This window comes from Alosa alosa, chromosome 5 (genome assembly GCF_017589495.1).
Source record: "Alosa alosa isolate M-15738 ecotype Scorff River chromosome 5, AALO_Geno_1.1, whole genome shotgun sequence".
NCBI lineage: Eukaryota > Metazoa > Chordata > Actinopteri > Clupeiformes > Clupeidae > Alosa > Alosa alosa.
In genome coordinates this window covers 35,502,863-35,527,588 of record NC_063193.1, presented here as the reverse complement: position 1 = coordinate 35,527,588, position 24,726 = coordinate 35,502,863, and the positions used below count along the sequence as shown (strand labels likewise).

At 46.1% G+C, this 24,726-nt stretch overlaps 1 protein-coding gene across 1 annotated transcript; it reads right to left on the bottom strand.

The window, feature by feature from the left end:
- Window positions 1–23,200: 23,200 nt before the first annotated feature.
- On the bottom strand, window positions 23,201–24,329 carry cmlc1 (cardiac myosin light chain-1). The gene has a single exon (XM_048242582.1). The coding sequence runs from the start codon at window positions 24,212–24,214 to the stop codon at window positions 23,621–23,623; it is 594 nt and encodes a 197-aa protein (XP_048098539.1). The 5' UTR covers window positions 24,215–24,329; the 3' UTR covers window positions 23,201–23,620.
- Between the last annotated feature and the right edge of the window lie 397 nt (window positions 24,330–24,726).

Genomic DNA, 24,726 nt, shown 5'->3' with positions numbered 1-24,726 from the left:
CAAGGGCACTTCAGCCGTGCCTACTGGTCGGGGTCCGAAGCGCTAACCAGTAGGCCACGGCTGTCACCACAACTACACAGCACGCCTCGGCAGGATGGAGCTTCAGGCCACCAGAAGCGCTGCTTCCACATGCCCAGGGCCCTCTCCACAACAACGCGGGTCTGGCCATGGGCCTGGTTGTAGCGCGCCTCTGCTTCTCTCGCTGCTGGGCTCCTGGATGGGGGTCAGTAGGTAAGGGGGCGCAAGGGGTAGCCACTGTCTTAAGGAGCCAGCACCCCCCAAAGCCACCACCTTCTGCCACCTGGCAGAGTGCAGAGTTGGCCCACATGAAGGAGTCGTGCGTGCCCCCTGGCCACGATGTCCAGGAAGACTCCGCGGGGGTTACACACCACCTGGACGTTGAGGGCTGGATAGCCCTTGTTGCCACAACTTTTATGAGTAACAGGAAATGGCCCATGTATTACTTGTGATTAATTGATCGACAGTTACCATTGGTCCACATCTGTGAGTTGCAATTAAAAGATAATGATCAATATGTTCCCACTGTATTGCAATTATCCTTCATTGATTTCACACACCTGTTCTACAAACCAAGGCATGGCTTAGTTGCCATACTGTATTGCTCTAAACCACCTTCTGTAACCAACTGTACACTACTGTCTACATCTTGTTCTGTCAATGCACCACCATATACTGTACTTTGTACATCACTTTGCACTTTTTCTGCTTTTTAGGCACTTCTGGTTAGATGCAAACTGCATTTGGTTGTCTTTGTACTCTGCACAATGACAATAAAGTTAAATCTAATCTAATCTAACAAACAAATTAACCAAAAAGAAAGGCACCCAAAAGAAAAAAGCCACCCGTGAGACCTAACAAGGAGAAGGGGTAGGTGTCAGTAAAAAGATGGAAAAAAAACATTACTGTTACTTCATGCAAGCAGTATTTCACTATAATATCATACATTGTGTTAATGTAAACTGATAAAAAAATTCCCCATAACAAAGTAAGCTAACGAGAATTGAACCCGGGTCACCGGATGGCAATTGGTTGTGATACCATTGCGCCACCCTGCTATATCTTTTGAATGAGATAATGTAGCCCATTTTCAAAGTACTAGCACTACCTTCGGCAGTGGGGAGATGTACCATGAACGACGGCTTTGAAACGGCCAAGGCCAATTTCTGGCGCCGATACACCATCGTCTCCTGGTGGTGACGCTCTCGTTGCTCCCTCAGGGCTGTCAGCTCAGAACGGCCATCTTCTGCTCCTCCGATCTCAGGAGCTCAGCGCTGCAATTGCAGCGATTGCGTTGGAGAGGTGAGGGTTGGCCGGAGGCAGTCGGAGGGCTTTCAGAACAATGCCGTTCTGGGGACGCAGGAGACACCGCAGCCCTGAGGGAACGTCGACGACGGAGGGGTGGTGAGGGCCTAGCGTCTTGTGAGGGGGTGAAGGTAGCAGTAGAGCAGGGGTCTCAAACACCCGGCCCGCGGGCCAAATCCGGCCCGCGTCCTGCCCAATTCCGGCCCGCGATTACTGCGATACTGATTAAAGTAGACGATAGATCCAAGTATGGTGACATCTCAATTGTAGCCTACTATTGTATTACACGCGAGAAACACAAAGACGTGAATTTGTAATGACGCGGAAGCGATGCAGGCCATAGTTTTGCACAAATTGAAGCAGAAATAGGCCTACACCTAATGTTGAAAAACGTTCGATGTGATGAAGTCTTAGGTAGGCTATGTTATTCACCTATTCTGATTCTGAAGGAGAATATCCTTTTGTAGATTATGATCGATCGTCTATTGACAGTGATAGTCACAGTGCGTCTGTGAATGGAGGTGCGTCTTTGCGTGTATACGACGGTGTCCACTAAGCATACCATGCTTATTTCGACCCTCTGCCCAACATAGCTTGGAGGTTGCAGTGGTAATCGTGTCCGTGAATGGGCGTGGTACAGAACAGCAGGGCTAGTAAAAACAGGGCTCTAAAGAACTACAAAGTCACCCTTAATATGATCGCGAACTTCTGCTCAGATTACCCCATGATAGGAACTGATTTGACCAGAATACTTTATTGTAGGCCTTGTGGTTTAGTTATTCACTAAACCATATACATCTTAGGTGTTTTCCCGTTCATTTGTTATGTGGGTAATATGAAAAAAAAGGAAAGTAAACCTGCTCAAATATGTTCATCCAGTATTAACTGAAAGGTGCATAATTTGAGGTGCTTGCCATCCAGTGATGGGTACATTTACCCCTTCATAAACTTTTGTTTATACTCAAAGATTTTTTATATTTACAGTAGGACTTTATCTCTGACCACTTTCAAGCCATGGCCTTTTGAAATTTTGATATAAAAATCCAATGGTGTTGCTTTCTTAACCCTGACACCTAGTTTGCCAGGTTTAAAAAAGTTATGAGAGGAAAATATTTTTATTTGATGTGAAACACACACATACCCGTTTTTATGCTTTTTGTTTGTTTTATAATTTGTATTAATATTTATTTTATCATTATTTTATTTATAAGCTAAGGTTGCTAGCACAGTAGCCCCAGCTCATTTGAGTTTGAGACCCCTGCAGTAGAGGGTCCCAGGGTAAAGGTAGGAGTGGTGGGGTCTTCTGGGGGGGTAAAGGTGGGAGTGGAGGGGCCTTGTGGCGGAATGGAGGTGGAAGTGGAGGGGACCTGTGACTGGCACGGTGGGGATCCAGGTGCGCTCGAACACCGACGTGCAAATGACGATGCCTCCAGGGACTCCCTCCAGCGCCTCCGGACCTAGAATGGCTTACAACCCTCTCCTCCTCAGCAGTGAGGGGAGGCAGACTGGTCCTCCCACCACCAGTCCGCTCCCTCTCTCATCTGAGGGTTGCAGCCTTTCTTTTGGTGACGCTGGAGTAGTCTCTCCATTTCGCCCTGATGTCCTCCACCGTGCGCTGGTAGCCGAGTCCCACCGCATTGACTCGGTCAGTGATGTGCTGCCACTGCTCTGTTTTGGCAGCATTGCTTTTGGCATGTTTGAATTTACTGAATAATACTTGTCTGTGTTGGTCGATCTCGTAGACAGCTCTTGAGAGGTGAAATTTGGCTTTCTTGCCATGATGCGTTTCAAAGGATCTCCGCTCACTGCACAAGGGTTTAAATAGGCTACGTATGGTGTAGATCATCTACAACCAGCAGGTGTTTGCTGAAATATATTTCACCTGTTTCACACAGCTAATTTGAGGGAATGGGAGAGCATAAGTGTGTGACTGTATGTGTGGGCCTATAAGAATTGTTAAGAATTGATAGCCTATTGATTTCAAATAGCGTGTTGTGGGCCTATGTGATGCCAGTTTTGATAGAACATAATGTACAATTTTGGTTTAGCCTAAGCCATTGAAAATGTCCCTGCGCATTTTCAGACAAATAACACAAAAGCAGTAGGGACAACGCAATTCAAACCATCACAAATTCCAGTGAATATCAGTGAACCATGTTCAGTCAAGAGCCGATCTACACAAGCTACAACGGCTAAATGCAATCAAGCAACGTGGTATTCATCAGTGTTAGTTTATTTGCCTTATTCATTGAAACAGTGCGTGACCTTTGTTCAATTTGCGTAGCTTAGGCTATAGACAACTATGGTAGGCTAGTAAGCATATGGTCTCCAATTAGTCCTCATTAGTTAAAACTAGGACTGGAGGTTCTAATCGATAGGAATATTTAATGATTGAGCCTATCCAAGATTCCAATACCATTGTAAAATGAACATTATCCAGGCCCGAACCAAGATCCGAAATGCAGATGTCTATCCTTTCATGCCACCCTGTCGCGCTACAACAAATTGGCCAGTATTATTCGGTGTGTTTCATTAAATGTGTAACTTAATTGTTCACATTTCATCGTTGGCGATTTATGCTTCACTGATTAATTAGGCTACCCTACGTTCAATAGACTGTGACATTATTAAAATTATCATTATTATGCCTATTATTATTATTAATAGCCTAATATATTTTTTATATATTAAAATGTTATTATATATATATTTTTCATAGCCTAGGGCCTATTGAAATTACTGCCTATTGTTCTAATAATAATTATTATTATTATTATTATTAATGATATTAGGCTATAACTGATGGGCCCAGGAAACGTCATGCAATGTCAAATTTCATTACTTTTACATGACTTCATGCGTTCGGCTCTAACTGACATAGCATTCTCCGAAAACATCTGCAACCATTGTAGTCCGCACATGGTTCAAACTAACAAAGTACTATGTAAGTACGACGGTTTTGGGAAACAGTCGTAACTTACATGTTGGTTAGTTGAAAGATGCATCATACCACGTAAGTAAAAAGCTAACCTCCGAGGTTGTACGGGAAACGCACCCCAAATCAGTATTGTTCAGTTCATGTTTATAAAATCCCTCACTTGCTACATTGAATGAAACTAATTTGTTAAAAAAGAAGGCTATTGCACAAGGCAGGTTCGCATAAAATCATTATGACATGTAGCATTTTTTTTAATCTAACGAGCATCTGCTTTGGTGATGCAGAAACCCACTGTCGTGCTAATTGTTTTTTGCTTCTTCCAATTAGCTTACCATACTGGCCAAACTGGTCAAAGCTGTGTACCTCTTGCTAAAATCAAATATTTATCTAAGAGAAGTAAATGCTGCAGACATGCTTTTACTTGAATTTGCGGGGTTCAAGAGCATTACAGTGAAGAGCAAATGACTTCAAATGTACATTCACTGCTTCATCTTGTCAAATGTGTAAAGCTATCGGGACCTCTTTGGGCCCACAGTGCTTTTGTTTTTGAATCTGCGAATGGGGAAATTCTGAAGCTAGTGAAGGGAACACGAGGTGTAGCCACACAAATAATTGACAAATTTGTGCTGCGTAACACACTTGTCATATTTTCTAAAATTCACACTATCAAAGATGACATTCTTACATACTGTCTAGAGCTAACATCTTGTCCGAGATTAAAAGTGGCAGAAGAGCATTATGGAACAACAGTTTTAGGAGAGGGACATCCATATGAACTTACCTCTGAGGAGAGGGAGTTGTTTTATCATGGAGTTACAGGCGATAAACAATTTTTGATTGTCAAAAGTAAACTTCATTGTTTATAATAGTGTAGTAGCCTACATAGGATAAAAATGACAGGAATATACAACATAATAGCATATCATAGCATGACCAATAGTGAAACATCTGCCAACCAATCAAAAGTGATTTTTTTTTTTTTTGTGGCCACATTTGACACACACGTGCAGCTCAGAACAGATGACTGTGAAAGGCAGTGAGGGGCGGGAGACCTCCTCTGATTGGTCCATGTGCAGCCTGGACAGGGCTAGTGTTGCAGGCCATAAAACATGACCATGGGTGCATACCAGCACATCCGGAGAAGTGAGAGGAAATCCATTTGGCCGAGTGTGTCTGGCCAGAGAGGACCAGAATGGAGAGGAGAACAGCCTCCCCCCGCCTCTATCTCTCTCTTTCTCTCTCTCTGTCCCTCATCTCTCTCTTTCCCTCTCCTCCTCGCCCCCCGCCCGGGGCAGCAGCAGTAAAATGGGCCACCAGACGGTTGTGGTTTGGGGAGCAGTCGGTTCACTCCCATCAGCACAAGGTCAGAGAGGGGAGCAGAGAGGAGACGCGGCTACTGCTGCTGAGGTCAGGGAGGGGAGAGGAGACGCGGCTACTGCTGCTGCTGACGTCCTGGAAGTGGAGGTGTGGAGTTAGGGTTAGGGAAGTGGAGGTGTGGAGTGAGAGGGGGTTTCCAGCGCTATTTTTCATCACGGCCCAGACTGCCCTGGCTGTGTGCTGTGTCCACTAAGGAGGGTGGACATCGTGCAACACACTGCCCTGGCTGTGTGCTGTGTCCACTAAGGAGGGTGGACATCCGTGCAACACACTGTAAACAGACGGAGGCAGACCACGCACACCAATCTGGGGAGAGTCCGCATCGAAATCATCAAAAAAATCTGCATCGAAATCATCAAAACAATCTGGGGAGAGTCTGCATCGGAAATCATCAAAACAAACTTGAGAGCTTAGTCTTGAGAGAACACAACCACAGAGACAGCCATTGGCTCAGGATTAAGCTGTGGTGTCTGGATGGGGTGTGTGTCTGTGTTTGTGTGTGCATGTGTGTCTGTGTGTGTGTGAATGTGTGCCTATGTTTGTAATTGTGTCAGCGTGTGTGAATGTGTTTGTGTGTGTGAGAAGGAGAGAGAGAGAGAGATGGTTCTCCTCATTGCATATAACTGCAAGCATATGTCAGCAAGAGAGATGTCTATGGGTGCGCACATATACTGTATGCCCAAATATGTTTTAATAGGTGCCAGACAAAACGTGTCAGAGAGAGAAGGAGGTGGTCTGTACACTGCATATGGGGGAAGGAGGTGGTCTGTACACTGCACTGTATATGGGAGAAGGAGGTGGTCTGTACACTGCACTGTATATGGGAGAAGGAGGTGGTCTGCACACTGTATATGGGAGAAGGAGGTGGTCTGCACACTGCACTGCATATGGGAGAAGGAGGTGGTCTGCACACTGTATATGGGAGAAGGAGGTGGTCTGTACACTGCACTGTATATGGGAGAAGGAGGTGGTCTGCACACTGTATATGGGAGAAAGAGGTGGTCTGCACACTGCACTGTATATGGGAGAAGGAGGTGGTCTGTACACTGCACTGTATATGGGAGAAGGAGGTGGTCTGTACACTGCACTGTATATGGGAGAAGGAGGTGGTCTGTACACTGCATATGGGCTCCAAGATACTTTATTTATTCTCAAAAGGCAACGTTTCCATCTCAACAGATCTTCATCAGGCCCATCATGCCGTTTTGGCCATTTCTTTGCTGTTTTCTCGCTTTTTGCTCGCAGGTTTCTCTGCAGAGCTCCCCCTACAGCTTCGGAGTGTATGATTTACCACTCCTCAATCGGTCAGTCTGCCGTTTCCTCTTTCCCTGTTCCTCTGACAACGGTTTACTCACTTTCTGCTTCCGCTCCCTGGCTCTGCCATGACGAATGTCTCAGAAACTCCATCGCTAACTTGTTCTAACCGGTGCCTGGCGTGTATGTGTGTAGTGCAGTAAAGCAAATTGTTACATCGTGAGGCTGCGAGACTTTCTGTCTCTGAGGCCGGCGGCCCGCAGGCCCAAAGTTCCAAGGCTGGTTTTTCAGCTCACAGACACTCGGGGGAAGCGAGACGGCCACCATTCACCCCAAAAATATTCATATTACCATTTCAATGACTCCGAAGCTGTTCAGGTAAGGTAAATTAAGTTAAAAAAAAACTGCATAGTTCCCCTTTAAGTGAACATCATACAAAAGAGATGCAAGAGTGTGAACATGGCAAATGGCCTCCCTAAGTATGGCAATGAGAGGAAGGGTTTTGATGTGTCCACCAATCTGACACACGTCTGGGGGGAGGGTACACACACACACACAGTTTACACAGGTTTTGAGAGCATCTGAGAAGCATTACTTTATGTCTTCTCACGGATCCATGGATGCTACACCCCCTACACACACACATACACTATCACACATAAACACACACACACACACAGCTGCTAACTACACATGTTAATTAGAAGATACTGTTGGGAAAACAAACATGTGGTGGACATCCATGAAAACACGCTGCAGATTGCTGGACTAACACGTCCATGAAAACACGCTGCAGATTGCTGGACTAACACGTCCATGAAAACACGCTGCAGATTGCTGGACTTGTTTTTTCTTTGCCCCTTTAGATTTATGGTCTCATAAAAACACTGCTCCAATTAAACAAAGCTGCTCATTTTAAAGGTTCAGCGCACTACACTCACACGGACAAGCAAAAGAGAGAGAGATAGACAAGAGAGAGAGAGATAAGAGAAAGATAGACAAGTGAGAGAGAGAGAGATAGACAAGAGATGGAGAGGGAGAGAAAAGAGGGAGGATGCTCTACCTTTTCCACCATTCACACCATATTCCTGTAGGAATCGATATTAGGCATATTCGATCTACGTAATAATCAGGCAATAACGTTCACAGCGGCCATTTTGTTGATATAGAAAATGCGTAGGTCTCTACTGTACATCACTTTATAGCAGACTCCAGTACACCATATACAGTCTATACTGTCCTGTGCACCATATACATTCTATACTGTACATCACTGTATAGCAGACTCCAGTACACCATATACATTCTATACTGTCCTGTGCACCATATACATTCTATACTGTACATCACTGTATAGCAGACTCCAGTACACCATATACATTCTATACTGTTCACTGTATAGCAGACCACAGATAGCACCGATGTATTGTCCTGAAAGGGGAGATTGCAACTGACTGGAATCCGATGGGAGAAGTTGGGAAGTGCCCTAACAAAAATCCTCTTTTATGAAAATAGTTTTGTTCCATATCGTGTGTTTGTGTGTGTGTCTGTTGTGAGTGTAAATCTGTAAATATTTTCCTGTTTCATGGCCACACTTCTTCAGTAAAAATAAAGAGACCATTTGAGTGTGAGCTGCTGGATCTGCGTCCGTGTGTGGAACCGTGATGTGTGTGCTATGCCATGTTCCTTTGTGCTCTGGCATGTTCTATGTTCTTACACGAGCCCCCCTTCCTAACCCCCACACAACCCCCTGCTAACTCTCTACTGACTCTCTAAGGAACATGCTGTTTGTCCTCCTCTGGTAAGCCAGACTAAATCTGATGAGCACTAGCACCACTGCCAGACATCTCTCTCCTCTCCTTCTCGTCTTCCTCCTCTTCTCCTCCTCCTCTTCTCCCCCTCCTCTTCTCCTCCTCCTCTTCTCCTCCTCCTCTTCTCCCCCTCCTCTTCTCCTCCTCCTACCCTCCTCCTCCTCTTCTACAAGCTAGCATTGTAATGGGAATTCCTATAAGTAAGCTAGAGTAGCCTTGGCCTACTCCACTACAATAGTGATCAATTAGCTACTCATGTAGAGAAGCAATCAACACAAAGAAAAACACACATCTAAATGTCTACTCTCTTGAGTAAAACACACATCTAAATGTCTACTCTCTTGAGTAAAACACACATCTAAATGTCTACTCTCTTGAGAAAAACACACATCTAAATGTCTACTCTCTTGAGTAAAACACACATCTAAATGTCTACGTTGATTTAAAACATATCTAAATGTCTACGTTGATTTTCTTGTTTGGTGTTCTTTTCACAATGACTATTGTAGTGGTCTAGGCTACTCCAGCACAAACTTATCCTACATAGTATGGACACATTGTGGACATAGCCTCAGTGCCATCATAGCCTCAGTACCATCATAGCCTCAGTGCCATAGTGGACAGAGCCTCAGTGCCATAGTGGACATAGCTTTCACTGGTACCAGGCAGCCTCAGTACCTTCAGCAATCGGAGCGCTTCAAAGAGCCGTGTCTGCCAGTTACCTGTCTTTATAATCACCGATGCCCAGTCCCTCTCGTTACCTGTCTTTATAATTACCGATGCCCAGTCCTTCTCGTTAGCTGTCTTTATAATCACCGATGCCCAAACGTAGCGAGGAAAGCAAAAGTGCTGAGCTGGACGAAGCTCTCAGAGTGTAATTCTATTCATTAATGAGTGGAGCATAAAGCCAGGGGTCATTATATTTTACAAGGCTGTTTTCTCACGCTGTGTGATGCCGTTCCATGGACGACATGGTGTAGTGCGCTGTGGCGTGCGGGAGACTTGGATTGGGCCGGAGGCATCTGGGTTCAGGTTCTCTCAAATTTATGGCTGATTTTTATTTTACTAAACACACAGTCAGAGGAAATCTCATGAACACATCTGTGACTGTAAATATTGTTTATATATATATATATATTGTTTTCAATATTATTTTGTATGAGAGTTATGGGGCAAAGCTTCAATAAGACTGGTGTGTTGTTCTGATTCAGTTCAGATGGTTATGTCTATATGGCATTATTAACACTGAGATGTGTCTCCAGGCAAACAGCCCTGGGCCTCATTACGTCAGGAGAGGAACCTCACTGGGCACCATGGCACAGCCCACCGTGGAGAGGAACCAGATGCCCGGACAGGATGAGGACATGCCTTGCCCCACCCGCTCTCTCTCGTAACGAGCCCGCTGCTCCTCCTCTGCATGTGCATTTAACAAATTATTCACGATTGTTGAAGGATTGTTGTAGCCTAGAAATCTAGACGCACCCTAGCGGCGGCAAATTAATTTGCTCAGCCTGTACGTCTAGTATCAAACCATAGGGATTTCTATTGGCTGACGCCGTGGACTTCATCCAATCACAGCTCTATTTTGTTAGGGGAGTCTTAAGGCGGGCTTAACAGGATAACGACAGTCCTCGACGGTGAACAACAAGGAGGGTGGCTATGGCTTAACGAAAGGCGGTTGTTTGAATCGGCGTTGGCGTCAACTTTGGAGGAGTTGGACTTGTGCTTTTCTTTGAAAGTTGAGCAACACAATGCACTTAAGTCATTCTTTTGAAGAAGGATGTATTTGCCGTTTTGCCGACCCGGATCACCGGATATGGTAAATTAGCTGGCCTATTGCATGCCTAGGCAGTTTGAAAGACAATTCTCTGCCCGCCCCTTGGATTAAGCGAGGTGAATGGTTCGATTCCAGACTATACATTTCAATGATATAGGATGGTCCGCCAAGCTAGGATTGTTGTTGCCACATAGAAGCATTGCATATAGAACACGGCGGGCTAAATTGCTATTAAATCCGCTTAGCATCGTGACCATGCTGCGCAAATTTGTTCAAAACTGCTAAATTAAACTCTGCTAAGGTCTTATCACAACATAGTACATTGAGGAGACTAAGTTAAGTTATGCAATCAAGCAGTATCTCAAAGCTAACGTTAGAATACTGTTTGGATGTCAAGTTTAGCATGTTTACATACAGCTTCTTGTCAATTTCGTTAGTCAAGCGGGGCTCATTTTATTGACTCTGAATGTTTGCAAAATCCCGATGTAAATGGAAGTGTTTTCCAAGACTCAAAAGTGCTTGTCCCAAGGAGAAGTATGAACCGTTATTTGAACTAACTATGTTACGAATTGCATCCACACATCAGCAGCCTTTTAACTGTGTTAATGTTAATTGCAAGGATTCCCTCACAAACGTCTTAAAGTGACAGGCACTCAATTAGACCTATACACTACTGAACTGAATGCTACCTCTGACTAAGAATGCATTACTTTGCACTTGTATAGTCTTTTATTTTGGAATCTTACGAGCTATAAACATATATTGCAATGTTAAGGAATTCATGTTTTTTCATTCAGATATGTAAATCAACATGTATAAGTTGCTATTAGTCAATTAATGGGGAGATAATCGATAATAGAATCGAAATCAAATCGTTCTGACCACCACATTTGATCCATCGGTGTATCATGCACACGTTTTATCCATCTGTGTTTATGTGTGTGTGTGTGTGTGTGTGTGTGTGTCTGTCTCTGTGTGTGGCGTAATCCTGATTTTTTCTGTCGCCTTTATGCATTTCACAGGTCCTACCAATGATCAATCAAGGCGCTGTCCCAATGATCAATCAAGATGCTGTACCAATGATCAATCAAGGCGCTGTCCCAGTGATCAATCAAGACGCTGTACCAATGATCAATCAAGATGCTGTCCCAATGATCAATCAAGGCTCCAGACAACTTGGCAGCGCGTGTCTCCCCAGAGCCCCCAGCTCAGGAACACATTCTGACCTTGCCCTGACCTGGCTCTCATAGGTGCACAGCTAGGGCCAATGAGCCATGGCTACCAGTCTACCGTTCTCTGGGCTCCTCATTTGACAGCAAGTCAAGCACATGAGATGTGGCCCAGATGTGGCCCAGAGGCTAGTAGACATCAGGGCAATGGCTACAGGAGAGTGTGTGTGTGTGGCGTGGATGGGACGTTACAGGAGTCAGCTGCCCTCTGCCGTCTTTATATGACAGACATCCTAAACAGCCACTGACCCTGAAACAGGTTCTTCTCTCCTCTCCTTTTCTCTCCTCCTCTCTCCTCTTTTCTCCCCTCCTTCTCTCCTCCTCTCCTCTCCTCTCCTCTCCTCCTCCCCTCCTCCTCTCTGCGCTTGCTCATGCCCAGCTGTTTGGTGTTAGGCAGGAATGTTGTTTTGGGAGAAAAACATGTTATGGAGAGTGGTGCACTTTCTGTTTTCTCTCCTCAATGGAAACCTCATGCGCGCCATCAGGTGAACCCTGGAGACGAGTCGCAGAGACAGACGTCCACGTGGGAGAGGAAGGACAACACGGGCAGGAGGGAGAGGAGGGCAGGAGGGCACGGGGGAGAGGGGGGCACGGGGGAGAGGAGGGCATGAGGGAGAGGAGGGCAGGAGGGCACGGGGGAGAGGAGGGCAGGAGGGCACGGGGGAGAGGAGGGCAGGAGGGCACGGGGGAGAGGAGGGCAGGGGGGAGAGGAGGGCACGGGGGAGAGGAGGGCAGGAGGGCACGGGGGAGAGGAGGGCAGGAGGGGAGAGGAGGGCAGGGGGGAGAGGAGGGCAGGAGGAGAGGAGGGCAGGAGGGCACGGGGGAGAGGAGGGAGAGGAGGGCAGGGGGGAGAGGAGGGCAGGAGAGGAGGGCTAGTGTCTGCCTGCAGCAGGCTGCCAGGGCACTCTTAGTATACAGAGCAGTGAGCCCAGCAACATGGACATATGCACTCTTAGTATACAGAGCAGTGAGCCCAGCAACATGGACATATGCACTCTTAGTATACAGAGCAGTGAGCCCAGCGACGGAGCCCTTCATGGACATGCAGCTTCTTCACTTGGGGGTGAATACACACACATACACACACTCTCTTTCTCTCTCACACACACACACACACGCTCTCTCTCTTGTTAACACACACACACACTCTCTCTCTCTATCTCACACACACTCACTCTCTCTCTCTCACACACACACACACACTCTTTCTCTCACACACGCACACACACACACTCTCTCTCACACACACTCTCTCTCTCTCACACACTCTCACACACACACACACCTTTCAGATGTTGATCCATCACTGAGCTCTGTGTCCCTGATCGACCTCGTAGCCCAGCATCCCCGGATCTCCACGTTAACCAGACAAGAGCGATCTTACCTCTCGTTTCCACAGCGGTGAGGCGATGGTGCAGCCAGACAGACCCGGGTCTCCAAACCCCCGACAGCCAGGTGAGGACATGACCGAACTCATGTCTGGTCTGGTCTGGTCTCGTCCTCACCACACCTTAACACATGGTAAAGGTGGGCACATTTATTTATAGAGCACTTTTCCCAGCACAATGGCCACTCAAAGTGCTTTGCACAAAATCAAGGACAAAGACAACATTTAAACTATCAATAACAAGACGAGGGAAAGCGAGGTGCTGTGGTCACCCCAGACTGAAAGGAGGTTTGTGTGACGTGTGTGTGTGTGTGCGTGACGTGTTACAGCAGCATGAGAGAGAGGTGCTGTGGTCACCCCAGACTGAAAGAAAGATATGCAGCTTTCAAGTGACAAAAACGGCAAATTCCCAAGTTCACATTAAAGAAGCCCTATGCAACAATTTTAGCAAAAATGACCTTAATTATGCAGGTTGAGAGTCATTCTGATGGTTCTACAACACTTTCTGGGTCATTTGGTGGGTGCTTCGTCTCCCCCTATCGCTTCTCCGCGGAAAAAACTAATATGCAACTTTCTGTTCCCGGACTCGGTAAATCCGGATGTGACTCAGCGGAAGTATCAAATCGCGCCTCGAAAATGTAGTCAGATTGTAGTTTCTAAGAAGACTGCAAAACGGACGCCGACTTGGCTTTGTTGCTGTTGAAATTGTAAGTAGCCTACCCTTGGGTGAACTTCGTTTTTGTAATGGGGTTTGATAGTCTCTTGAACAATGTGTTTGCTCAACCATTTTATTGTGAGCCCTGTATGTGTTTAGCTCCCCTGAATGGCTGCCTACATGAAAGGCCACATGGACTACAAACGAACTACAACATGACGACAAAAGTGATGACGAGCCCCTAACTGGGCAACTCTGTTAGCAAAATCTAGCCCCATGGGAGTGAGCAGCAGCAAAGAGGATCATGGGAGTGAGGAGCAGCAGGCCTCAGCCCAGAGAGGGTCATGGGAGTGAGCAGCAGCAGGCCTCAGTCCAAAGTTGTGTTCGCTATCGACCTCCTCAGCAATGCTCCAGCCAGTAACACTGGCACTGGGACCTGCCTCCACATCTTACGCTGCCAAAACAGCAGCAGAATCAAAACAAATGCACCTGATAGGGTTGGAAACAGCCATCAACGCCATACGGATCCACCGCTGGAACACCCGGCCCTGTCGAACAAGCCAAGCGCATTAGCAGCATATGAACATGCATTGTAAGCATATGGTGCATGAGGAACTCTCTCACTTGTTCAATGTTTTCACATTAATCTACACACAATACTACACAATAATATTATTAGGATTATGAGGATTCCGGAGTCTTTTTGTTAAATCATATAATATTAAGAAACTGAAATAACCCATCTTCATAAGCATTCAGATCCTTAGTATTGTAGACACTTGTAACTGAGTTGTGGTGAAAACTAAGCCATGAGCTCAATAGAATTGTCCATACACCTGCAGTCTTGTGTCAAGGCACCCATCTGGGGAAGGGTAATCTACGATAATCTACAACAACAAATGACCGCAGTGCTCAAGAGCAGGACAGCCTCCATCGTTCTCAAATGGAAGAGAATCAGAAGAACACACACAGGCGGTTTGGGGAGAGCTCTTTAAATGTCCTGGAGTGAGCCAGCCAGAGTCCAGACCTGCTGGAGCGTCTCTGGAGAGACCTAAAAATGGTTTTGAAAAGACCAGACTCATCCAAGCAGGTTGAGCCTAAGCTAAGTCATTGCTACGTGTTGTTCTTGCTTGGCCATTGTTACGTGCTGTTCTTGCTTGGCCATTGTTACGTGCTGTTCTTGCTTGGACATTGTTACGTGCTGTTCTTGCTTGGTCCTTGTTACGTGTTGAAGACTGATGAGTCCAGTCTGAAATGCAGGAAAATAAACGTTCCAAACTGTACCTCCTGCGTGGACGCCTGCCAGACTGATAGCCTATCCAGATACAGTAGGTACTTATACTCTCTCTCTATCACTCTCTCTTGCTCACTCTATCACTCTCTCTTGCTCACTCTATCACTCTCTGGGCCAGGTGTACGTACATTTGCGAACGTAGCGTTATCAGCGACATGGACAAACCGCAGATAGTGAACGCTGTAATACGTGGTATTTATCAAACTTTCACTTCATCGGCTAATCTGCGCCTTTCTCTGGCCTCTACCGCAATTTACGAACGTCCACAACTGAAGGAATAACCTGCATACAAGCACAGTTGAATGAAGTTAACAGATGACAACATTAAAAAGAATCAAACGTTTAGCGATCATGAAATAATACCATACATGATAAGATGTCAACAAGCAGGGAGATAATGAAGATCAGTAGTTCTACTCAAACTACTTGTGCACGTAGGCTATGGAAGATCTAGCAATCTAGATAACAATAAAAGTAGGAAAGTTTAAGTGGATGACGTGAAAGTAGGACATTCGAAAGGCCAACGAAAGTTAAGGTTGCTTTTGATATAGCACAAAGACACAAAACTGGTGCTCTAAATAGCGATTCTGTTGTCTTTGAAAGGTTCTCTTATTGACGCATTTAACTGCAATTTGGTTTAACACCTGCTTTTATAAAGGCGGAGATATTTAGGCGCAGAATAGACGTGCGCTTTCACAGGCAGTTTTTGTACATACCACGGAATACATAATTAGGTGCTCTTTACTCTTCCCCTCCCATCTTTTTACGCGCCATGATTTTACGTGCATGTTGCGAAACAAATACGCCTGAAATGGGCGCAAAAGCGTTAGTACATCTTTCTCTCTCTCTTGCTCACTCTCTACCACTCTTTCTCTCTTGTTTCATTATTCTCTCTATCACTCTCTCCCTCTCTCTGTCTTCCTCTCTCTCCATCACTCTTTCTGTCTCACTCTGTCTCTCACGCACAAACCCACGCATGCATTTATATACACTATCCACAGGACAGCGCCTCGATGGAGGGAGGGCATGAGGGAGAAGGAGAAGGAGAAGATGAAAGAGAAAAAAAGAAATAAAAGATAGAGTGAAATAGAAAGATGGAAGGATAAGAGGGCAGGAAGGAAAGGAAGAGGAGAAAAGGAGAGAAGAGGAGAGAAGGAGAGAAAAGGAGAAGAGGAGAGAAGGGGAGAAAAGGAGAGAAGAGAAGAGGACAGAGAAGGAGAGAAGAGGAGAGAAAAGGAGAGAAGAGAAGAGGACAGAGAAGGAGAGAAGAGGAGAAAAGGAGAGGAGAGAAGAGGAGAAAAGGAGAGAAGAGGAGAGAAGGCAAGTACTGAAGGAGAGAGAGAAAAGAGAAATGAGGGAAAGAGAAAAATGCAAGAAAAGGGAGAGAGAAGAGCGAGTGAAGGTTCCGTAAAGAGAGAGAGAGAAGAGCGAAAGGAAGGTCCAGAAAAGAGAGAGAGAAGAGCGAAAGTGAAGTTCCAGAAGAGAAGAAGAGAGAAGGTTCCAGAAAGAGAGCGAAGTGAAGGAGAAGAGAGAGAGAGAAGGTTCAGAAAAGAGAGAGAGAAGAGCGAGTGAAGGTTCCGAAGAAAGAGAGAAGAGAGTGAAGGTTCAGTAGAAGAGAGAGAAGAGAGAGAGAAAAAGAGAAAAGAGAGAGAGAAGAGCGAGTGAAGGTTCCGTAAAGAGAGAGAGAGAAGAGCGAGTGAAGGTTCCGTAAAGAGAGAAGAGAGAAGGTTCCATAAAGAGAGCGAGTGAAGGTTCCGTAAAGAGAGAGAGAGAAGAGAGAGAGAAGGTTCCGTAAAGAGAGAGAGAGAAGAGCGAGTGAAGGTTCCGTAAAGAGAGAGAGAGAAGAGAGAGAGAAGGTTCCGTAAAGAGAGAAGAGAGAGTGAAGGTTCCGTAAAGAGAGAGAGAGAAGGTTCCGTAAAGGGAGAGAGAAGAGAGAGTGAAGGTTTCGTAAAGGGAGAGAGAAGAGAGAGTGAAAGGTTCCGAGAGAAAGGGAGAGAAGAAGAGAGTGAAGTTGGAGGAAGTGCCCGAGCGAGAGAGTGAAGCTGGCTCAAATGAGGGAGAACCTGGAGCCATTTTTAGTGATGATGTCATCCTTTAACAAAGAGAGAGCAAGACAGAGAAGGGAGAGTAGAGTGTGTGTGTGTGTGTGTGCCGTGCGCCGTGCGAGAGACAGGGAAGGGAGAGTGTGTGTGCGCGCGAGAGACAGGGAAGGGAGATTGGAGAGTGTGTGTGTGTGCGCGTGAGAGACAGGGAAGGGAGAGTGTGTGTGCGCGCGAGAGACAGGGAAGGGAGATTGGAGAGTGTGTGTGTGTGCGCGAGAGAGACAGGGAAGGGAGAGTGTGTGTGTGTGCGCGCGAGACAGGGAAGGGAGATTGGAGAGTGTGTGTGTGTGCGCGTGAGAGAGTAGCTGCAGTAAAAAGTGTAGACAGTCCCAGTCTGCCGGTCATCCTCCACCAGGTGCAAGAGCTGCTCTCCTCTCTCTGGACATCCCCTTAGCCATGTCCACTGCACTCTGGACATCCCCTTAGCCATGTCCACTGCACTCTCCTCTGGACATCCCCTTAGCCATGTCCACTGCACTCTCCTCTGGACATCCCCTTAGCCATGTCCACTCCACTGCACTCTGGACATCCCCTTAGCCATGTCCACTGCACTCTGGACATCCCCTTAGCCATGTCCACTGCACTCTCCTCTGGACATCCCCAGCCATGTCCACTGCACTCTCCTCTGGACATCCCCTTAGCCATGTCCACTCCACTGCACTCTGGACATCCCCTTAGCCATGTCCACTCCACTGCACTCTGGACATCCCCTTAGCCATGTCCACTCTCCTCTGGACATCCCCTTAGCCATGTCCACTCCACTGCACTCTGGACATCCCCTTAGCCATGTCCACTCCACTGCACTCTGGACATCCCCTTAGCCATGTCCACTCTCCTCTGGACATCCCCTTAGCCATGTCCACTCTCCTCTTCTCTCTCTGGACATCCCCTTAGCCATGTCCACTCTCCTCTGGACATCCCCTTAGCCATGTCCACTCTCCTCTTCTCTCTCTGGACATCCCCTTAGCCATGTCCACTCTCCTCTTCTCTCTCTGGACATCCCCTTAGCCATGTCCACTCTCCTCTGGACATCCCCTTAGCCATGTCCAAATAAGACCACAGACACCAAAATAAGACCACAGACACAAAGATAATACTGACAATTATTGTAAGGGCTGTGGGGATGTCTGCCGAGAGAAAGAGAGGACCCCATTCTCCTCGTGCTGATTCGGATCAGTCTTTAATGACACCATTCTCCTCGTGCTGATTCGGATCAGTCTTTAATGACACCATTCTACTCGTGCTGATTCGGATCAGTCTTTAATGACCCCATTCTCCTCATGCTGATTGGGATCTTTAATGACCCCATTCTACTCATGCTGATTGGGATCAGTCTTTAATGACCCCATTCTCCTCATGCTGATTGGGATCAGTCTTTAATGACACCATTCTCCTCATGCTGATTGGGATCAGTCTTTAATGTGAAGGCTCTCCCATCACGAGCAGTCTAAAAATGTAAAAGTACATAGATCAGCAAGATAAAATAAGCTCTGTTTTTGTGAAACTGCAAATAATTGATTATCCTATTTATAGTTTGCTAGGGGGAGACGTAATGCCTCGCTGCCCGGTATGTAGCGATAGCCTGGGTGTACAGCTCCATCTACAGGTGACTAGGTGACACTACAGGTTCCAACATGCAGCTGAACTTCATTGTGTTCAAGTATAGCCTGAATCAAACCTGAACCTGATTGGTCAGCCCGATTCAGACTCGATCAGTAGCAGACAAGGCCCATATCTATCCCCAACTGAGCTGTTTGATTTGTGTGGTTATGTTCAGTATACAGTATCTCAGGGTATCTACAATATCTCAGGGTATCGGGAGTTGTATTTTATTTGTTTGGTTATGCTCAGTAATATATACAGTATCTCAGGGTATCAGGAGTTGTATTTTATTTGTTTGGTTATGCTCAGTAATATATACAGTATCTCAGGGTATCAGGAGTTGTATTTTATTTGTTTGGTTATGCTCAGTAATATATACAGTATCTCAGGGTATCAGGAGTTGTACTTCTGCGTGTCCCATATTCCTCCTCAGAAAACAGCCCTGAGTTTTGTCCTCATAGCGGCTGAGCTGACCGTGGTCTGGATTTGACCCTGATCAGTTATGGATTTTACCCTGATCTGTTATGGATTTGATCCTGATTTGACCCTGATGAGCTATGCATTTGACCCTGATCTGTTATGGATTTGATCCTGATTTGACCCTGATGAGCTATGGATTTGACCCTGATCTGTTATGGATTTGATCCTGATTTGACCCTGATGAGCTATGGATTTGACCCTGATCAGTTATGGATTTGATCATGATTTGACCCTGATGAGCTATGGATTTGACCCTGATCAGTTATGGATTTGATCATGATTTGACCCTGATGAGTTATGGATTTGACCCAAAACAGTTATGGATTTGACCCTAAACAGTTATGGATTTGACCCTGATCTGTTATGAATTTGACCCTGATCTGACCCTGATAAAAGTCTGAGGCGTGGTGCTTTAGATCAGTGGTTCTCAAATGGGGGTACGTGAAGGCACTCCAGGGGGTACGTGAGATTTTAACCTAGAAGCTAATTGACGCAAAGTGCGCATTCTCTGTTACATTGCTCCGCAACTGTTCATAGCAGCGAGAAGCCTTTATTGTGTGACAGAGCAGAAGTGGGGCTTTCCAACGATCATGCACTTGTCTGTACGTAAGTAAGAAGATTAAAATAAATCATGAAATTAAATCAAACTGCATCATATTTACAGTCTCTGCGTTCACCTGCGCACCCATTACTCTCGTTTGAATTATCTACGAACCCGTGAATGCATAGATATGGCATATCAGATGAAAGAGGAGACACAGGGCTATCCATTGGTTCCAAGTATGTCGATCCTTCTGGCTTATGAAAACAGACGAAGTGACTGCAAAATAATAACGTCATGTACAAAAACCAACTGCACACCCATTACTCTCGTTTGAATTACTCACGGACCTGTGATCGGATAGATATGCCACGCATGTCAGATGAAAGAGGAGAAACAGAGCTATCATTTGATACCAAGTACATCCGTCTGGGTTATAAAACAGATGAAGTGACAGCAAAATAATAACTTCATATAGCTCGACTTACCTCACGTTTTTGTCTGTTTTTGTGGCAAAGCATGTTTATAATCCAATGCTATTTTGTGTTTCTCTATGGCAAAGAATGTTCATAATCCGGTTTTGAGATCCTAGCAAATTCCTGCTTGGCATTCAATTCAAGGCTCACATTGCATCCCAATTTGTTCGACAAAGAAACACCGTTTTTGCCTTTACTTTGTTCATGGCAATGCAGTAAAAAGTTGTAAAGAATCATGAGTGCAGACAGGCACACACAGGCTAACACGTAAACTCGGGTCAAGTCAGGTCAGATCAGTTCGTGTTACAGATATGGAGCGCAGAAAGGTAATTTTTAATCACTAAATAAAAAAAAAATGCCATTTATTTCTGTAAAGCACACACCACATATGTCTTTAAATTGCTCAGCCCCAGAGAATCCCTCCACCGTGGCAATGATATTGCTAGATTCAGGACAGTCTACCCTACACACATATGAAATGCATGTAGAGCTATGAGCTTGCTGTGGTGAGATACATGTCAAAATATAATATTTTGTATAATACGCTTTTTATATTTTAATTCTTTAAAAATCAAAATAAAATCAATGTGCTACTAATACATGAAATGATGGCAGATCTGGATAGCCTAGTCTCTGCCGGAAAAAAAAAAAAAAAACAATATATAATATGTGTGTGTGGCACTTAAAATGACCAGAATAAATCCTTATGAATAAAGGTAGTGAAAATGCCCTAAAAACAGCTTAGGGTACTAAGGGTTAAAATATACATATATTTAAAAAGTAGAATCCATGCAAAAATACTTAAAAACAATTACTTAATAAATATTTCAGGAAAATATAAGTTGTATGTGTATGTGTTTATTAGTTCTAAAGTTTAATCAATTAGACACTGATGGCACAGTGCTCTGTTTTAAGTCTTTTTTTCTCAACTAAAAACTGTACTTGGCTGAAAAAATATTTCACAGGGGGTACATCACTGAAAAAAGGTTGAGAACCACTGCTCTAGTGGTCCAGCAGCAATGGTCCTCCCACTCAGAGCCTCCTCTCTGTGCTGGGTTCTAAAGAGCCTCTTCTCTGTGCTGGGTTCTAAAGAGCCTCCTCTCTGTGTTGGGTTCTAAAGAGCCTCCTCTGTGCTGGGTTCTAAAGAGCCTCCTCTCTGTGTTGGAGTCTAAAGAGCCTCCTCTCTGTGCTGGGTTCTAAAGAGCCTCCTCTGTGCTGGGTTCTAAAGAGCCTCTTCTCTGTGCTGGGTTCTAAAGAGCCTCCTCGGTGCTGGGTTCTGGGAAGTGTTACCGCTGCCTGAAAGCCAGAGAGAGGCTGAGGAAAAGCTTCTACCCGCATCTTGAATGAGGATATGATACACATGACATGATAGCATTACTTGTACATGTCACAGTACTTATCTTCTAGCTTATCTTCTTGTTTCCTTTGTTAGGTTATACTGTATGTATAGATATTGCATTGTTTAGTTTATACTGTATAGATATTGTGTTGTTTAGTTTATACTGTATGTATAGATATTGTGTTGTTTAGTTTATACTATATAGATATTGCGTTGGTTAGTTTATACTGTATAGATATTGCGTTGGTTAGTTTATACTGTATAGATATTGTGTCGCAACAAGACCAGTACATAAGACATTTCTAATGAAAGACCAGTCAGGCTGGCTATTTAACAAGACCAGTAAATGGCTTTGCTGCTGATGGACAGCAACTCACTCTCTCCCAGGCAGTTCTAAATGCTCTGCTCTCTCTCCCCCCCTCTCTCCCTCTCCCTTCTCTCTCCCCCCCCCCTCTCCCTCCCTCTCTCCCCCCCCCCCCTCCTCTCTCTCTCCCCTCTCTCTCTCTCTCTCTCCCCTCTCCCCCTTTCTCCCTCCATGTCATTAGTGGCGTAAAGTGAGTCCCTCTGACGGCCAATGGCAGCCAGTACGCTATGAACTCTGCACTTTGTAGAGACGACATTATGCACAGTATTCCCAAACCCAGTTAGTGTCTAATTGGAATCTGGACTGACGAGGGGAACGTAGCAGAGCAGAGGAACATGGGGAACGTATGGAACAGAGCAGAGGAAAGTGGGGAACGTTGAGAACACTACGTCAGGGCTGGATGGGACACTGAGCAAGTATCCTCGCTAACCACAGGCCACGCCATGCTACACAGCAGCAGCAGCACGCCACCACGCCATGCTACACAGCAGCAGCAGCACACCACCACGCCATGCTACACAGCAGCAGCAGCACACCACCACGCCATGCACACAGCAGCAGCATGCCACCACGCCATGCTACACAGCAGCAGCAGCACCACCACGCCATGCTACACAGCAGCAGCAGCACACCACCACGCCATGCTACACAGCAGCAGCAGCACGCCACCACGCCATGCTACACAGCAGCAGCAGCACGCCACCACGCCATGCTACACAGCAGCAGAGAGAGAGAGAAGAATGGAGAGAGAGAGAGAAGAATGGAGAGAGAGAGAGAAGTGTGCAGCTATTCGGAGAGGAACTGTCACGTCTGATGTCTGAGTGTCTTGATGTTAAAGACTGACACAGAACTTGTCTCACGCCTGATGTTAACTATTCATGATTACTATACACACATCACATCTGGCCCAGATCAGGCTCATGTCTGGCTCAGTTCTGGCCCTGATCTAGTGCAGGTTGTAGCTGGCTTGAATCTGAGTTCTATTCCTCACAAGACCATCTGCTGTTTCACCAAAGAGCTCTGGATACTGATGAACTTCAATTCATAAAAACTAATTGCTAAAACACCCCAGAGATGTGAGTACGGTCCCTTTATGAAATGAAGGATGGGATGGGTGCCACACTGCCAATAAGCAACGTCCTCAACAAATCCCTCAAATCCTTTTTTATTTTAAAGAACCAACTCCTGCTTGACTGACTAATATTATAGTCATGAAATGACTTAAGGAAGTAATGGAAAAGCCACCAACTATACTTTTATCAGAAGTTTTATTCAGAACATTTCAGAGTAGAGAGATCACATCTTTTCTTGAGAGTTGAGGCAGACTTTATGTCACATCTTTTCTTGTTTCATTATTTCTTTGCTTGTATGATGAGTTTTTATGGTGAAACACACAAACATTTACATTTTTCCACATTGTATTCATTTCTACAAAATCCAATTCATAATTATAATTCTTTATTTTTTAATCCTGCTGATTATATTGCAAATATGACAGAGGAGAAATAGCCTACGATTGTTGTTCTTCCAGTTAACTGATTTCAGGGCATGTGCGGACAATATGCTCTGCTGCGTCATGGTCACCTCAGCGTGAGTCTGTGGGTCGGAGATGACGTCTGGCGTGTGGGCAGCGGAGGCAGCTGGACGTCGCCGCTCTGGCATCTGGGCCCTTCAGACGGACAGGACGTGCTTGACGAAGGAGGTGTAGTTGATGCAGCCGTTGGCGTCCTCCTGACCCTGCATCAGCCGGTCCACCTCGTCCTCGGTCATCCTCTCCCCGAGGGTGGCCAGCACGTGCCGCAGCTCGGCGCCCATCACCGTGCCATTGCCCTCCTTGTCGAAGACGCGCAGCCCCTCCACGAAGTCCTCGAAGCTGCCCTGGTCCTTGGCGCGGGAGATGTGCTGGAGCATGGGCAGAAAGGTCTCGAAGTCCAGCAGCTCCACGTGCATCTTCTCGGGCTTGGGCTTGCCCAGCACGGTCAGCACCTCGGCATTGGTGGGGTTGTGTCCAAGCGCCCGCATCACGTCGCCGCACTGCGCGTACGTGATCTTCATCTCGCCCGCCGGCGTCTCGTCGAACAGCGCGAACGCCTCGCGGAACTCCTCGATCTGGTCCGGCGTGAAGTCCAGTGGCACGCTCTTCAGGTCCAGCTCGGGCTTGGGCGGCTCTGGCGGGGGCACTGGGGCGGCCGGCGCCGGCTCTTCCTTCTTGGGCTCCGGCTTCTTGACCTCGGCCTTCTTGGGTTCCACCTTCTTGGGCGCCATGGTGTGGAGAACCGCTACTACGCCGCGTAGAGAACCGAGGGAACAGAGGAAGGACACGGATGGAAGGGCAGAAGGAGAGAGAGAGCGAGAGTGATGTCTGCACGGAGGGAGAGAGCCATCCCCACGCTCTTATACCGGGGAGATAAGCTGTGTGTGTGTGTGTGTGTGTAGGAGATCAGCTTTATCAGCCCGCAGGCCTTCAGCACTATAAAAGGAAGAAACCAGAAATAGAGTAACAGACAAACACACACACACTCACACTCACACACACACACAAACACATTCCAGTGCTGCCCTGTCCACCACTGACTGATAACACAGCAGGCCCACTCCCATAAAGCTCTCATGAAAGGGAAGGTTTTATCAAGTCCGCCCTCTCAACTGACCTTCTTTTTGTTTTCTGATTTTCTTCGTTGTCTTGCCACAGAAAGTGTCCATGTATCTGTGTGTGTGTGTGTGTGTGTGTCGTACTGGAGGACATGGGTGTATGGAGGCGGGGGGTTGTCTGGGTA